The sequence below is a fragment of the Tinamus guttatus genome, unplaced genomic scaffold, assembly GCF_059628265.1.
Source record: "Tinamus guttatus ecotype Peru unplaced genomic scaffold, ASM5962826v1 Tinamus_guttatus_pri_ptg000070l, whole genome shotgun sequence".
In the NCBI taxonomy this organism is placed as follows: Eukaryota; Metazoa; Chordata; class Aves; order Tinamiformes; family Tinamidae; genus Tinamus; species Tinamus guttatus.
In genome coordinates, this window is record NW_028288604.1 from 1,649,972 (window position 1) to 1,666,087 (window position 16,116).

The window sequence follows — 16,116 nt, forward strand, 5'->3', positions numbered from 1 at the left end:
AAAGGGTAAATTAAAAATAGTACCATATTGAGGCAGATCTTTATGAGAGTCCAAAAATCAATGTGAAGAAACACTTTAGCAGAAGAAGCAAAGCATTTCAGTCACTGAACTGGGGTTACACTGTGTTGGACCCAGACTGACCAACCTGAAGCCCCACAGAGAGGACAGGGTCTACTATACACGTATGTTCATCACACCCATGATTTGACCTACTCTGAAACATTGCCATCGTACCACTGTCCTTCTCAGTCATGTTCTCACAAGGTTGCTCCTAGAAAGTCCTTAACTGGAGCTGATTTCTGAAAGACTATCCCAAGTAAACCATGTTATTGACCGAAAAGGCTATTTCTCTAACCAGTTTTGCATGAATCATGCCTTCCAGCTGGCCCACCACGCCTACTTTCCATTGTAACGCACAACTTTGGAAGAAAACAGCATTTTCAAATGTTGAGCAACTTATCACTAAAATTTACACATACTTCTCACCAGGATTGCTGCAATACTAAAATCTTGGACACAGCACAGCAACACAAGAGAAACTAGCTATTTTTTTCCTTCTTCTAATCATAAAAAAAAAAAGCTTCTAGCACTTCTAACCTAATTCCTTCCAAGAGAAAAAATAAAATAAAGCTCATGCTGTAGCAACTGCTCTTGCAGTAACTTCTTTAATGAGACCACAAGGATATCATGCCAATAGTGGCAAACAGAAGGGAAAGATTCTGTCTTGATAAGGGCTACCCCCTATCAAACACATCTCACACACAGCCTTTCAGCAACCAATTTCCAAAGAAAAAGAAAACTCCAACCTCACAGGAAGCCTTAACTAAAAGATCTGCAGGTTGGGGAATGCATCTACCTACCTCCTCCCAGCTTGATGCTGTCTGAAGCATTGACCCAAAGTGTCCCTTCAAATATCTGAGGTAAGAACAGTATTTCGCCCTTAACTTCTTTGTTGTTTTGGTGTTTTTTTTAAAAAAAAAATAAAATAAAATAACTACAAATGCCTGCCAAAAATCTCTTACTTTGGAGAGAATTCAGGCAGACTTAAGTAATAATCAGGTTTCAGAAATGACCCATTATGGAAAGTACAAGCATTCAACATACTGAAGTCAAATAATGACAACAATCCAGTGGGTCGCTTTTGCCTTTGGGAAACTCCCTTTCCAAGGTCTCCTCAATAACATATTCAACTATCATCCTGTCAGATCGTTGCTAAATTGCTATTCCAGAAATACAGCACTCTGGCAAACTACTGCATATCTTGACAATTGAAAAAGGTATGTTTTCAAATAGGGAATATTTAGTAACAGCAAAGAAATGAGGACAACACTAGGACTCAAAGTTTGTAAATTTTGCTAGACGGGAATTTCAGTGAAATCTGTACACCAGCTTATTAACTGTAGTGCACAGAAGGTAACTGGTTATGCTCATTCTAATAATTCTATCAGCAAATTTTAATCACCTAACATATCTGAAGACATTCTGAATTTTTGGTATTGCAGACTGACTGATTAATGTGCCTACAGAAAATCTACCAAGACTCACCGTGAACTTTTTTGGTGACAATCACTGACAAGCAAATAATCAGAAATTCTAAAAACTCTCAGGCCTCTGAAGTTCTTTATAACTTAAAATACAGCATTTTTTTTTTAATTTTCAAACACTAATAAAGTTGCTTTTTGAACATTTCTAGTAATGACCATTAAAAGTGGTCAGAGCCAAAAATAAAAACACATAACATGCGAAGTATTCAAACAGAATTAAATACAGTTCCAAGGATACAAACAAGAACAAATCCTACCAGTATGGGCATCTGAAAAAAAATAATAAATTAGCAACACATTTCATTGAGAATACTTTCTTACCATGTTTGCCTACAGGTACAACTATCAGCTACACTGACTACCTAAGCCCAAATGAGAGCCTCAGAATGGAAACCCCCATATTTCAGTCATCTGATTCTTCTGATGTTTAAGCTCTGGCATTGTAAAACTCAAAATTAACTTTTATCAACAACAAAATAATTCAGAACAAAATGTCACCAACATGGTTAGTTTTATCATACACACAACCAAAAGAATTGCTTCCCATCATACATACAACAGTTCAATAAACAGGCAAGTTGTAGACCTTTCTTTGCTTTGGGACATTCAAAATTCTATTCCCACATGTCCAGAAACATTGGACAGATCTCTGTATTATATGAAAAGTTGCTGTTCCCCACCTTTCTTATCAAAGTTATACTACGATACAGAAGAACATGCAAGTCGAATTAGACCAACACAAACACGAAATGGCCTAGACACAGGCACTGAGTAAGACCAGACAGAAACACGTTAGAAGTGTAACTCTAACCCGATGATAGTGGTGTTCATCTTGAAGAGTATCTTCCAATCCACACTTCTAAAAATTCTTTCAATGTATGCATTTTTTTCACTAAGAAACTACTGAATAAAATCTACAAACTGTTTTGTTTCATATTCAAACATGACGGGTTAGATATTAAAGAGTATTTTAAGTACGAAAAGAGAAAAACTACGCATGGAAGCACATGAAAATACAGAACAAGAGTTCAACAACATTTTCCTATTTTGCTATTAAATATGCTCATCCCCATAAGCAAAACTGCAACTTAAACTTCACATACCTGAGAGTAATCTTAAAGCTCTACACTCACACTGTCTGAAGTCTCAGAGTGATAGTGGAAAAAAAAAAAAAAAAAAAGTGAGGAGCATTTTCCTAACACAATGAATAACTGGAGGAAAAAAAAAAAAAAGCACATTTCTTCACAATGAAAGAGTGGTGTGTTTGGAAAATAAGGTGCTATAGCAAAAACAAAAGGATCAGAAAAAACATATCTGTACAGATGTCTCAAAAGAATCCAACTACAACATTTTCTTAAAACCTGCAAAGCAACATTCAAATAAGTACTAATAATAGAAGTTATGTTTCAACTAATAGAAAAATTAACTTTACCTTCAGACTCTTTAAGTAGTTGGACAACATACTTGGGTGGAAACGGTTTTCTTCAGCAACCTGGTCATCATATCTTGGTCCTAACATTGTCTTCAAAGGTAAAAACTTCCCTATGAAACATAAGCAAATTTTGCATTATTTTATGTATATGCATAATAACAGTTTAACAATTTTAAAGAAATACACTGAGCAGTTTTAGAGGCTCATGTTCTATGAAAAATAACTGCAGGAAAAACATCAGTAAGAGTTTAACTGGAATCACTAGTTCCAAGTTCTCAGAATTTGGAAATGAATTTAAAGAAAATACAGATGACCTCACCTAAAACAGGCACAGCAGTATTTTAAAATATTTAGCTAGCTTTATTTTGCTTTAAGCTGTGGAACTCCAGCACATTAGAAGAATAGACAACATTTAAATTCAGTGATTAAAAATATGAATGAATAAAGAAATAAATAAATGACAGCTTGTCTACCCAACCTTGTAAACTCCGTTTTGATTACCTGCAGAGTGCAGAATGCGGTACAGGTAGCTGCAGCAATGCACACTGCACCCAGGAGACCCCCACACGACAGGCTCACGCTTTCTAAGGGGTGACCCCTGAGGTTTGCGGGATGAGCTCGGCTGCTGTGGAACTGCTGGATCAACCCTCCCTCCAAACAGCAACACTTACGTGTGGCTCGGGCACCACTCAGGACAGAGCTGCACGTGCAGAACCTGCCCAGAACTAGCCCTCTGAAGACATCCTTTTCTATTTATTTATTTTTCATCCTTCGTATCTACCAGGCAACATGTTTAATAATTTCACTAGAGAACTCTAGCACTTTCTTTCTCATCTCCAGTAAACTATGTCACACTGTACTATGCAATAATCAATTAGTTATTCCTAGAAATTAAAATACACCACATAAATTCCTGTTCAGAAAAATACCAAAAAAACCTTACGCAATATACAAAATTTCTACTTACAGCTGAATAAACAACATTTTAAAGATAACGTTTAAATACAATATTTTAAGGGTGCCAGTCTTAAGTTAGCCATCTCCAACTATAGCAATGATTCTAGTTTTTGTTTTTAACAAGCTGATATCACATTTGATTTTGCTCATTTCCTTACTACATAGTTTGCAGCTGTAAATCCATGGTTCTGCAAGCACGAGCTAAGCTAAGAAAACATTTTATTAGGATAGCATTGGACACTACAGATGAAAAGTTAAATTGTTCTGCAAGAGCTAAGAATAACTTAACTTTAACAAAAGTAATCCAGAAACTGATACAGAATTGATAGCTGTTGAGAGCTATTTGAAGACATTCATGTTGCAAAAGAGAGCTGGCCTTGCACCTGCAGCAGTACCTCAGAAGAAAGGAAAAAGTATTACGAGGCAAGATGCCGGAAGAGAGCGGGGAGAAGACTGCTCTTACTCAGGAACAGGAATTCATGCCCACAGAGCTATGAGGAGAGCAGCTTCAAACTGGCACATCAGCTTTGTAGGACCCTTTGTACCCCACAACCATCTCCTCCGCGCGCAGCAGGAACAAGCACTCGAGCAGCACGTACCAACTCAGCAGCTCAGGACCTCTCCCTGCCCTTCTCTACACACAAGGATGGGAGCACCAGTCACTGCCACTAAGAACATCCCTTCTCCTGTGCATATCGAGGATCCCGCTCTGCTTTTAGTTGGGGAAAAAGAGCATGAACAGAGAGAAAGGGACGTGGCCCACCTGCTAGGTGCACCAAGGTCAATGGTACGGGCAGGCAGTAACGCTGGGAGACTCTGAGCGTTTTCTCTCTTTCGAAAATATTTAGATGAATTATATTCTGAATTTTATTTCAAGACTGACCAAACAAAACCCTAAAAGCAAAAGACACTGAAATCCCATTAGCCTCTTAATAAAATTGTTTCCACATTGTTAAAAGGGCAACTTTCTACAAACAACGGAAATGCAAGCATATAGGTGCAGGACACAGAAGGGTAACAGAAAGCTTTCAAATACAGGAAGAAGCTCAGACTGGAGCATCATATGTAAGTGCTCCAGGAAGCAAAGTGCTGATAGCTCCTGAGGCTGCAGAACTGTGTTTTTTTAAACCTTCTATTAGCAATGAATCTAGCTATTTCCTGGAGAAAAATAAAGTTAATTGTAGATCTAGATTTAAAAAAAAAAAAAAAAAAAAAAAAAAACCTTTAACAGTTTTAAAAAGAAAAAATAATAAAAAAAAGCTTTTCTTTTTATAGCTCAAATACCCACATGCCCTCTTGAACTCACTAAGGAAAAGCAGGCACCTTTCAATACTATTCCTGAAACCATTTTATACGACTGTTCAGCTGTGCAATGTGCGACTACGTATTTAAACTTTCGGTTCCATATTCTCAAACGGAGCAGCACAGCTAGCCCTAATCCTCATAAATTCTCCTAAATTATTCATAGAAGGACTGCTTTCTGATCCATTTCCACATAACATACAATATATAGATAAATAAATAACTCCCCTTTTCGGCAAAAGAAAAGTACGTGGATAGAAAAGACATTATGCTTTCTTAAACCAGAAATTAATTCTGGAGATAGAAGTTCACTAACGTTTGTAAGAATAGAGAAATGCATGCAATTTTCATCGAATGAACCTGAAAATAACTGGGTTTAGGTAATAAAATAAATGAACACTCACAGGTTTTTCTGTAGAAAATAAATGATCTTGGCACAATGAGACAAGTCAGAGCAGTTATCAAGTTCTATTAAACATCTTATGCACGTTCAAACAAATATGTAAGATTAATTCTGCAAATCCTGATTTTGGATGACTTTAATGCAGAAACCTGCCATCAACATAAATTTTAGAAAACATCAAGCATACTTGGAAATGTTTTCATTAACTTCAACAGTTTTCATTGCCATCCTAATATATTCCCCCATCCATTACAGAACTTGAAAAACATACCTGAAGTCTTTTTTAGTCTAAACACTAAATTGAGAAAGGAACTGAATTGGAAGAAATCTTTGTACAGAAGCTTGAAAATCCTCCTTCTCAGCATGCATGTAAAGCCCTCCGAGATGAGTGTCTTTAAGCTAATAGAAAAATTGAAGCTTTTATACAGTGAAAGACTTCCAGCCTTCCTCAGTAATAAGAGCAAACACAAATGGAGGCAGCAGCCTTCTTGTAAGCCTAGGAGAAGGCTGTCCTTGCTGCAGTAAAGGGATGTTACAATTGTTACTAAGACCCACCTTACTCATCCAGAACCTCTGTTAAACAGCAATGCATAAGGAACTAAACCAATAATTCTAATAAACTAATAATAAATAACCGATTATTTATGTTGACTTACGTGAACTTAAAGTAACAGAGCCATGTTTTACATGAAAATCAAAACATTCCAAGACAACAGTGCACTAATTTACCATAATAACTATAAACCCTCGAACCAATTTTTGAATTGGCTTCAAAATGCCACTGGAATTTTCAAAACTATTAGACATATTTGAAGTTTATCATGGAAGTAGGTAACGACTGAGTGTCAAAGTGGATGTGAGAAACCAGTTTCAGAATTAAAACTATCAGCAGAATAGGTAACATTTCTTTAGAATGGAAGATGAGGAAAAATTCTAAAAATAAGAGCCCAGTATGTGAAAGCAGAGACATTATATCACTGAACCTTAGAGAAATAAAAGTGAAGCACAGAAGATTTCAAATGTCCTGCACAAATTTCACAGACATTTTCCATCTTTCCTTAAAACTGCAATTCTGGCACATACCAGTGAAAAAGCTGCTTCTAACTCAGTGTAATTCTTCATGGTATGAAAGTGCTAACTCAATGTGTACCATTAATTATTTATGACCCTGCTGTGTTCAGACTGAGCAAAACTAAACACACAAAAAAGAATCTGAGGTCAAGGGAAATTTTAGTAAATAGCATTTAACCATTTAACCCTGACAAAGGTCAGTAACAGATGCCTGAGAAAAAGCATAAGAAAAGTGGTACAGCACCGGATTATTCTCCCAACTTGCAAAAAGTTACTGTCCCACAACTTTCTGAGAGAGAGGGGTCCCAGTTCTATTTAATGTAATGTCTCCATACCTATACCTAACATGTCTGTTTTAGGAATAATTCTTAGTTCTGCATGCAGCACGTGTGTCTAAAACAGGATAAACTAACATGAATTAGTAATAAAATCTGACGCATTAAGTAAAAAAAAAAAAAAAAACGTGTGAAAGGAAAATTATGAGATTCACCAGATCAAAGTGGGAATTATGGAGACTGAAGACACAACAGAGAAACATCCTAAGTACTACCCTCAGCATCTCATTATAACACTTTCCACTGATAGCATTCCATATGATGGGGGAGAAAACAAAACAACAACAAAAACAGACTTACAGATTTCATTTTTGGTGACTACAAAAAGTAGACACCTGCACAGATGAAGGCTAGCAAGCCTAATGCAAACCAATAGTTCCAGCTTTAAGAATTCAGAAAAAGCTCTTTTCTTCAAAAACAAGACGTTCAAAGTGCTAAAACAATGCAAAAGAAATCCTATATGAAAATCCACTATTGAAAACAACAGCCATACCTACCTCACGGAGGTAGCAAAACATCAGTATTTACAAAGGTGAGCACGAAAATAAACCAATTCATTCAGAATGAGACCTGCTAACCTGAATGAACCGCAGGAACACAACAGCTCCAGGCTTCATTGCCCTTGAATTTGAGGTCACCTGAAAATGCTGAATGCCAAAAGACAAGACAAGAGGGTCGTGATCAAACCTTTGATGAATACTAGCCCAAAAAAGTCAGGCAGACTTCACTCAGCGGCACTGAGCTGTTACACCATGAGATGGGAACAAAGTCATGCGCAAATGCTTAGAAATTTGACTGAAGTGCTAATTAAAATGGAATACAAAACACCCAGGAGACAGTACAAACAAATAAACCCTAAAAAAAAAAAAAAAAAAAAAAAACCTAAAATAATTAGATGTGTTTGAATGTAAAATAAAGAGGAGGGTGGCGGGAAAAAAAGTAGAGAACACTGATCGTTTATTATGACTTTCAAAAAAATGGTTTTAGGCAAATAAAACTGAAGAATAAGCGAATTAATTTAAGAATGCACTACCATACTGCAGCTAAAGATTCATTAATCAAGTATTTTTGTTTTCCTAGCACAGTAACTTTACATGTACTGTCACACTGAAAAGAGTTACCTTGCAGCTACTGCAGGGCAGGAGGAAACCCCCAGGGAGCTGCTGCAGCGGATGACATGCTGAAGAACTGCCTTCTTGCTCAGTTTATGTCAGTTTACTCATGCAGCCATATTTTAAGGACTTAGGGGCTTTTAAAAGAAACTTTTAAAGATCAAGAACTGGCTGAGAAGAAGAACAAAGAGGAAACATTCATGAGACTAGTTTTGTTGTGGTCAAACACTAACAGGTTAGGCTAGCAATTTTCCTAGATACAATGTGAGTAATCAGAGAAGAGAGGATAAGGAAAATAAAGAGGTAAGGTAATGCTGCTTTCTAATAGATCCAAGCGCTAGGAATTATAAATGACTTGAGGGGAAAACTGGTAAAAGATAAAATCCTATAGAACAAGTGATAGAAATTCAATATTGGCAAAAGCCAAATGATGCAGAATTATAGGAAAATTAAGCCTGACTGCAAATACCAAGGACCACTGGTGACCAATGGGCTCATTCTACGACTGAGCTGAGGTTGTACAACTACGGCCTGGGAAAATATAGAAATTAACAACTATTAACTGAATCGCGGCAGAATCCATCAGGAATACTATGCTTGCTAGCAAATACCGCCTTTTGAAGGAAAAAAAAATCAAAAGTTATCACGGAAAGGAAAACGAGTGAAAACCAGAAAATGCCGCGAATAAGGGCGGCGTTGGGGGCTGTGTGAGCTACATTTACACAGGAAGGAGCGGAGGACACGAGGGGACCCGAGGCAGCCGGGCCTGTGCGGGGGGAGCTCCCGCCACGAGGCACGCGGGGCGCCCCGGGGAGCGGCTGCAGCGCCGCAACCCCCGAGTTACCGACGTTTCGAGCACAAACGCGGGGCGCGCGGCGGCTGAACCGGCCCGCGGCGGCTGGCGGGGGAGGCGGCCGGGCGGGCCCCGCTGCGGCTCCATCGCCCCGCGCGGCGGCACCCGCGGCCGCGCTCACCTGCCACGGGCTGCCCCCGGCGCGGGCAGTGGAGCCAGCGCGGCGGGATCTTGTTGTACGACATGGCGGGACGGGGAGCCCGGCGCGCTTAGCGCCGCCATGCGCGCCGCGCGGGCCCCTCTTCCGCTTCCGGGCCGCGGCGCCGGGGCGGAGCGCGGGAGGGAGGGAGGAGGAAGGGGCGGGGCGGGGCGGGGCGGGGCGGGCGGGGCGGGGCGGGGCGGGCGGCGCGGGGCGGGGTGGGGCTGGGTTGGGTTGGGTTGGGGGGGCCGTGCGGGGTAACGGCTGCAACCGTCGCGCGGCGCCCTGCGCTTTGCGGAGAGGGAGCGGGAGAAACGCCCCTCCTGCTTGTTTATTTAATACGTTAGATAAAAGCATATGTTATATGTAATTTTATTATATGTATAATTTCACTTTTATGTGTATGCGTACATATATATAGTGTAGTTGAGAAGATGGGCAGAGAGGCAAGGGGCAGAAGGAGCCATGCGCAGGGGTGGCGATTCCTGGGGCTGGGATCCTCCCACCTGGAGGGACCTGGCACAGCGGGAAGCAGCCTGGATGGGAAGGAGCTCCCGGCGCCGTGGGAAGCAGCCTGGATGGGAGGTAGCGAGCGGGAGCCTCTCGCTGAGGACGGGTCAACCAGAACCCAGCAGGGACTTGGTGCGGAGTTGCTGGACCAGAGCCGTGTCACTCATCGGTGAAGGGTGTTGGGGATGCTCAAAGTTTGCATAGGTTTAAGGGAGGACAAGGCAAGCTTTTAAAAGAGAACTTTTTTATTGTTATTTTACTTCGCAGTTTGCTTTCCAGTTACTTATATTTCAATACTGCTGTGTCTCGATTTTCTGCTTTTGCATAAGCCAGGCAAGCTGCTTTTAAGAGTTGATAGATGTGACAGCTTACATCTGACTGCCTTTCTGTGCTCAGGTGCAATACGACTGCCTTACATGTGTGTGAACCGACCAAAGCGACTGAAATCATTTGATCTGCCCAAGATTTATGACAACCTTTACAATGTAGTGACTGTGTTTCCTGTTGCACTGTTTGCACACTTACTGTACATGTTGCACTAATTTTCCCTTAGTAGAACAAGCAACAGTGAGACACCAGGTGGTGCAAGAGACCAGCTGGAGAAAAAAATGATACTTGAGTGTAAGAAATCAGAATCGCAATCAGAAAGAGAGGGAGGGAGAGAAGTGTTACAGGTGGCTCCATTTCTGACTTCAGTAGGATTAGGAGCAAGGTACTGTGAGGTCAGCAGCTGGTGAAAAACTGTATAAAAATATGTTGTGCTCTCTAGTACTCTAGTAATACTCATCTCTGTCCTTACCATCTAATTTTAAAACTGTCATATTTTTAAACCAAAGTGAAGAGGTAAAAGGGGAAAGGAAGAATATTTTCATGTAAAGATGTATAGTTAACCTGGGAATATACATACATCTGCTCTTTATTTAGCAATGGTAAAGGCAAATCAAGTATTTGGAGGTTTTAGTATAAGGTACAGAGTTAAAATGAGCCATACAGCCAAAATGCGCTTAAACTGCCATCACCTTTAGCCTTTTGGTGATTCTGGGGTTGGCTGAGCAGAGCTCAGAAAGTCCTTCTGACACAGCAGCATCAGCCAAGCGCCTTCAGCCACACGGGAGCATTTCCAGAGTTGTGACATCGGTGCCGTTTGCCACATACCTTCTTGCTCCACATCAAGTGCCAAAAACTATATGAAAGTTTGAGCCAGGGGTGTCTCATTTAGTTTGTCCAGTGAGAAAGGCATTTCTTAGTGTGAGAAGGCTGTCTGATCTTTTTTCTTTTCACCATAAACTGCTATTTAGCAAGGTGACCGGTCATTTGATAGTTAAGTGGGAATTGTGGGTTTTATCCAGGTTTTAACAGTGAGTATGCCGCGAACACAGCTCAAGACATGGAAAATAGGACACAGAATAATCCCTGTTACTGTATTTTTTTTTCAATATATTCCTTCGGGAATTTTACATGGGGAAAAGATTAATCACCCCAAGTCCAGTATTCTCTAGCAGAGTAATAGAGGATTCGCACTTGTAGGAAAATGTTGCCTCCCACAGATTCAACCCAGATTTCAAGTGATTCTGTTTGCTTTTTAAACTGTTTTAGTGCTGCCATAATGACGTGTTCCTTCTGCTCTGTAAAACTTGGTTATTTACCGCTCCTGGTAGGCTGATGTTAGTATTCTGCACACATAGTTTACACTGGCCTTTGCCATATTAGATATTTTAAAGCACTTTACACATAGGCTTCTGTGTTACATCAGACACTGTTTGTGAATGAACACACTTTCTTCCTTGGCTGTGTCATGTTCAGATTTAACATTGCTATTTTTTTCGTTGTGTCAGCAGAGGGCCTGAGTTACCAGAGTCTTCACAGGATTATAATGCTGCGCTTCCCTTGTTTGAACAACAAAAACATAGGTGGATCTGGCTGTTGTTTCAAGAATTGCTTTGAGAAAGCAATGGTGTTTTACACAGACAAGGCTCTTTCAGTGTGTGTTCTGGATAGCTGCTGATGAATTCTTAGTATTTTTTCTGGTCTCATTTTCTTCACTTGATTCCGCCCAAGCGATGAGGGCTGTTTTGAGAATCCGCTGTGCCAGTCTAGAACAGGATGATGGTGACTGGGGCACATTCATCCAAGAATCTGGGAAACTCTCTCAATTAGGACCACTAGTGACACCTGGCTATTGCCCAAAATTGTACTATTATAATCTTTTTAACTAATTCTTTCACTTGGCACCACAGTTTTTAACAAATTAATTGCAGGTGACTATCTTCTTTTTAGTCAAACCAATCATTCTCAAAAACAATTCAGGAATAAAGGCCTCACTGTATACATACAGTATACATAGCATTTGCAGGTATATTTTAGCAATATATGAAATAACATTATCTTAGCTCTTTAGAGCAATTCCCTTTTGCCTAGAGGCATTCTCGTGCATATATGCTCATCATGGTATCCAGCTGCCGTATTAAATTCTTCTCATAGCAAGGAATCTTCTTCCCAAGATGAAGTTCATCCTTTGTGATTTCAGTTCAGTTGCATTGTTTGTTAAGGGCTAAGGTTGTTTTCTCCCTTGACTTAAAAGTAAAAAAAAAAAAAAATACATTTTTTTTCTTACTAACAAAGTTACCCTTTACCCAAATTATTACAGATTTAGACCCTTTACCCAAATTATTACAGATTTAGATCTTGTACTTATAATATATGAACATATATTGTATATGCGAATATATATGCACTTATAATATATGAACATATATGAATATTGCAAATAACTAATTTAAGTACATCAGTCATCTCATCTGTTCAAAGGAGGAACAAACAGGCATTTTGACTGAAAGAAGAGTGTGTAATGTGGCTTTTTTTCTGTACAAATATAGGTCAACAACTCTATTACTGTTCTGGTTTAGTATTATATTATTTTCTATGTATTCAAAAGAAATTTTGAATGCAATATGGAAGTAAACCCTCAGGATGTTCCTTGAAACAGGCATTTTTCACTCTCTAATAAACAACTGCCTAAAAAAATGGATTACTTGCTAAACTGAAACTACAACCTCTTTAGGTGAAAATAATTATTAAAAAGCTATGTATGCAACCATGCTTCACCCAGGATTATTTTTCCACTGCATGGTAACAGTCTTAACCTGGAAAGAAACTTGATCCTATGAGCTAGGACTATGAACTATGAAATTATGATATTTAAAATGTAATGTAGAAAAATATGATTTTATTTGCCAATTCAATTAATTCAATGCTTGATTATTATTTTATGATCACAGCAGTGTTTTATTCATTATTTGTATGTTCAGGTTAACTTGACAATGTTACTTCATACGGCATATGTAGAGCCTTTGTGGGGAGAGGTTAGCACTATCTAGTTCTGAATAAATATTTGAACTTCATTGTTAGCCTAGTCATCTTTGTGCTAGTAGTAGTTAAATTCTAATAGCATCAGAAGCAAAATTGTGAAATACGCTGAAAATACACTTTTACATTTAATTGAAGATAAAGTAATGGCTGCTTGTGGTTTTGCTCTCTAATACATATGTAGGCTTCTGTGTTCAAAAATGTTGAGCATGCACTGACTCTAAAAAAAAAATCAAAAAGAAAATGCTAAGAGCTCAGCATTTTTAATTAATGCCTGCTTGTTTAGTGTCAACAAATAATTAAGAACCTTGCTTCTGAAACAAATTTTTTTTCCCTGTTTGAAAAGGAAAAAGAGCCTTCAAATGAAATGTATTTTGTTCTTTGTGTGTATACAGTGCCAAAAAGGGAAGTCTAAACGAACTTTTAAATGATCTGGTATTTTTGAAAAAATAAAATGACATTTGAAAAGGATTCTGCAGTAAACAGAACCAGTCTTTCCTCCTCAGGACATGAGGGGGCACTACAACCTTACAGACTTAAGCTTATGTAAGCCTGAATGCAGCTACTTTTGCTATCCAAAGTAAACAGGAAACATGAAAATAGCAAGTTCAGCTTCCAGAGTTGTTCCTGATGCCAGAGAGGTCAAACACAGACCTTAATAGAAATTTCAACAGAAAAAAAGAAAAAGAAAAAAAGACCTCAGATATATAGTAGAATGTAGCTTACACCCTCTTTCCTACATGAACAGTAAAACTGACAGAATAACAAATGCAATGCAAGTTGCTCACTTTCAAGTCTTTATTTTAATTGTAAATTGTCTTAAATTCTTTCTGCGGTTGCACAGGGCAGAAAGTGCCCGTCCGGGCGGGCGTACCATTCAACTATATATCATCCAATGCGCGGAATTAAATCACAGTGGTAATAGAGTGGTCAGGGTATGGATAAAGTAATCAGACAACTAAAAATTCGCCATCCGACCTGGTTTATGTGAGTGGAACTGTGACTCAGTTTCTGGAGCTGGGCTGCTGTGTGTCTTTGCCCACAAGGCAGGATTCTGCTGCTAAACTTACTAGTGGCTCTGCTGCGTGAACATGGAAACCTTAGTAAAAACCTTCTCCTGAATGGAGGCTCCGGTTGAAAGCAGCAGAGTAACTGAGGCCCTGCTCAGTCTGAGAGGTCGACTCCAGAGCAGTCAGTAACTGCTGGTGGCTGCTGCTCCCTACCGCCTGAAATACCCGAGAACGTTGCAACCTGCAAACCTGCTGCTTACATGAAGACCAAGCTCTGATTTGCTACAGCAGCAATGAAAGAAAATCCATTTCTCACGTGACATGCCACACAAAGAATATTGCCCAAAGGTAATATTCTATCTGACTTTCTTTCTGAATCATAAATTTGAGCTTATGGATATCTATGATATAAAGCCTGTGAAGAATAATACATGTATGAGCTATAATACCAGTATATACAAACGTGGTTTTTATTTAGATACCTGTATTGGACAAAATGCACACTGTTGTACAAAAATAAAAGAAGACCACAGTCTCTCGAAGTGCTTACATTCTCGAAAATGCCCCTACAAACTGGCCAAAGGCAAAGAAATACTGAGTGCAGCAATGTCATCAGTCTCATAGCCATGCAGGCTGTTTTGTCAGATCTGATTGCGTATTTATATTGTATACAGATTAAATTATGGCAAAATGTATGTGTGCAAATATATATACAGAAAATCGGGTGTTTATATGTTGCCTTTGCAGTTGTATGAGGTTAGTTTTGCTGTCTGTCATTATGTGTTGTGGAACATGTTTACAAGTTGACGTACTACTCCTTCCAGGAAAAACTCACTCAAAACCAAGTCTAGGACTAGAGCAATATCCTAGTTGCCACAGCAAATGAGAAAATAGGGAAGTAACTTCACATCTCCCCGTTCTTCTTACAATACCAGATCCATACTCTTAGGCATAATTTCAAATAGATCCTCATTTCCGCAGCATCATTGATCCTGAGAAGCTTGATAATAAGTTGGTGACCACTATTCTAAACAATGACATTGCATAGGTTATAAATTCATCTATTCTGGGCATTCCTTAGAGAAAGGAAGGGTTTTTTTTAATAGCATATGTCTGGAGTTCCATAGACATTTCTAAGGAAAAGGCTCTCTTTTCACTTTCTTACTACTCTTTAGGATTCATAGCCTAGTAACAGCGTATGATGGATGCAACAGAAAGGACTTTGCCTCAGAGAACCTGCTACCTGAAGTTTGCTGTTGCTTGTACAGCTACAGCTGAAGTCCATGCCACTTCTTTCCTCTGCTGAATATACCTGCGGTAGCTAGATTAACACAGATTAACAGAGGCAAGTCTACTCTGCCGGTACTCAAACCTCACTTGTATGGGTAAGAAACCGATTGTCCAGATGGACCTCTGAGGAGTTACTCAAAGAGATTAAGATCCATGACAAAGAGGTATGAGGATGATTCTGCACTTGTCTGAAATAAATTTCCATGATGACAACATTGAGTGTTTTAGGTTTCTGGGTTTGGCTAACAACCTTTATACTGAAGTGGTCCAGGCTGGAAAACTCTACTTCAGTAAAGTCATTTTGTGAATTCCCTTATCTACCTCTGCTTTACAGATATAGCTATTCAAAAATTCCCTTTATGAAAAGTCTCCATATATCCTTCCACACACTGGGAGTTAGATCCGCTAAAGTGAGTTTTTTTTTGTTTTAACTGTAATTGGATGTTTTGCAGCAGACCCGCAATGGGACACTTTCTAAGCTTTGTAAAGTTAAGTGAAAGATTTTTATCTGATTCAAAGGACTGTGTGAATCAGGCCTTACATACTCACTGTCAAGGAGAATTAGAAAAGCATGCTAGCAAATGTTTGTACACATCAGCAGAGTCATAAATTGAAGGATAATGCTTTATTAAGCATAAGTTACTGACAATGAAACAGATCTAGAGTGAGTCTCAAGTGAGTATGAACAGCATGAACAGAGCCCTGCTTTTAAAATAGGAAATCTGATTGCCTTTGACTATTTGGTTCTCACGTACAAAATTGATTGCTACAAAGGGAGTAAAAAAGGGAGAA

At 39.1% G+C, this 16,116-nt stretch overlaps 1 protein-coding gene across 2 annotated transcripts in view; it reads right to left on the reverse strand.

Moving 5' to 3' along the window:
• The window catches only part of RNGTT (RNA guanylyltransferase and 5'-phosphatase), a 176,412-nt gene extending 167,196 nt beyond the window's left edge, over positions 1-9,216 (reverse strand). For both annotated transcript variants that reach the window (XM_088519771.1, XM_088519770.1), the window contains exons 1-2: positions 9,131-9,216; positions 2,977-3,086 (exon numbers count right to left, since the gene is read on the reverse strand). In XM_088519771.1, the coding sequence (XP_088375897.1) occupies positions 2,977-3,086; positions 9,131-9,194 (174 nt within the window). In that variant the 5' untranslated portion in view covers positions 9,195-9,216. The remainder of the gene's footprint in view (positions 1-2,976; positions 3,087-9,130) is intronic.
• Positions 9,217-16,116: the final 6,900 nt, after the last annotated feature.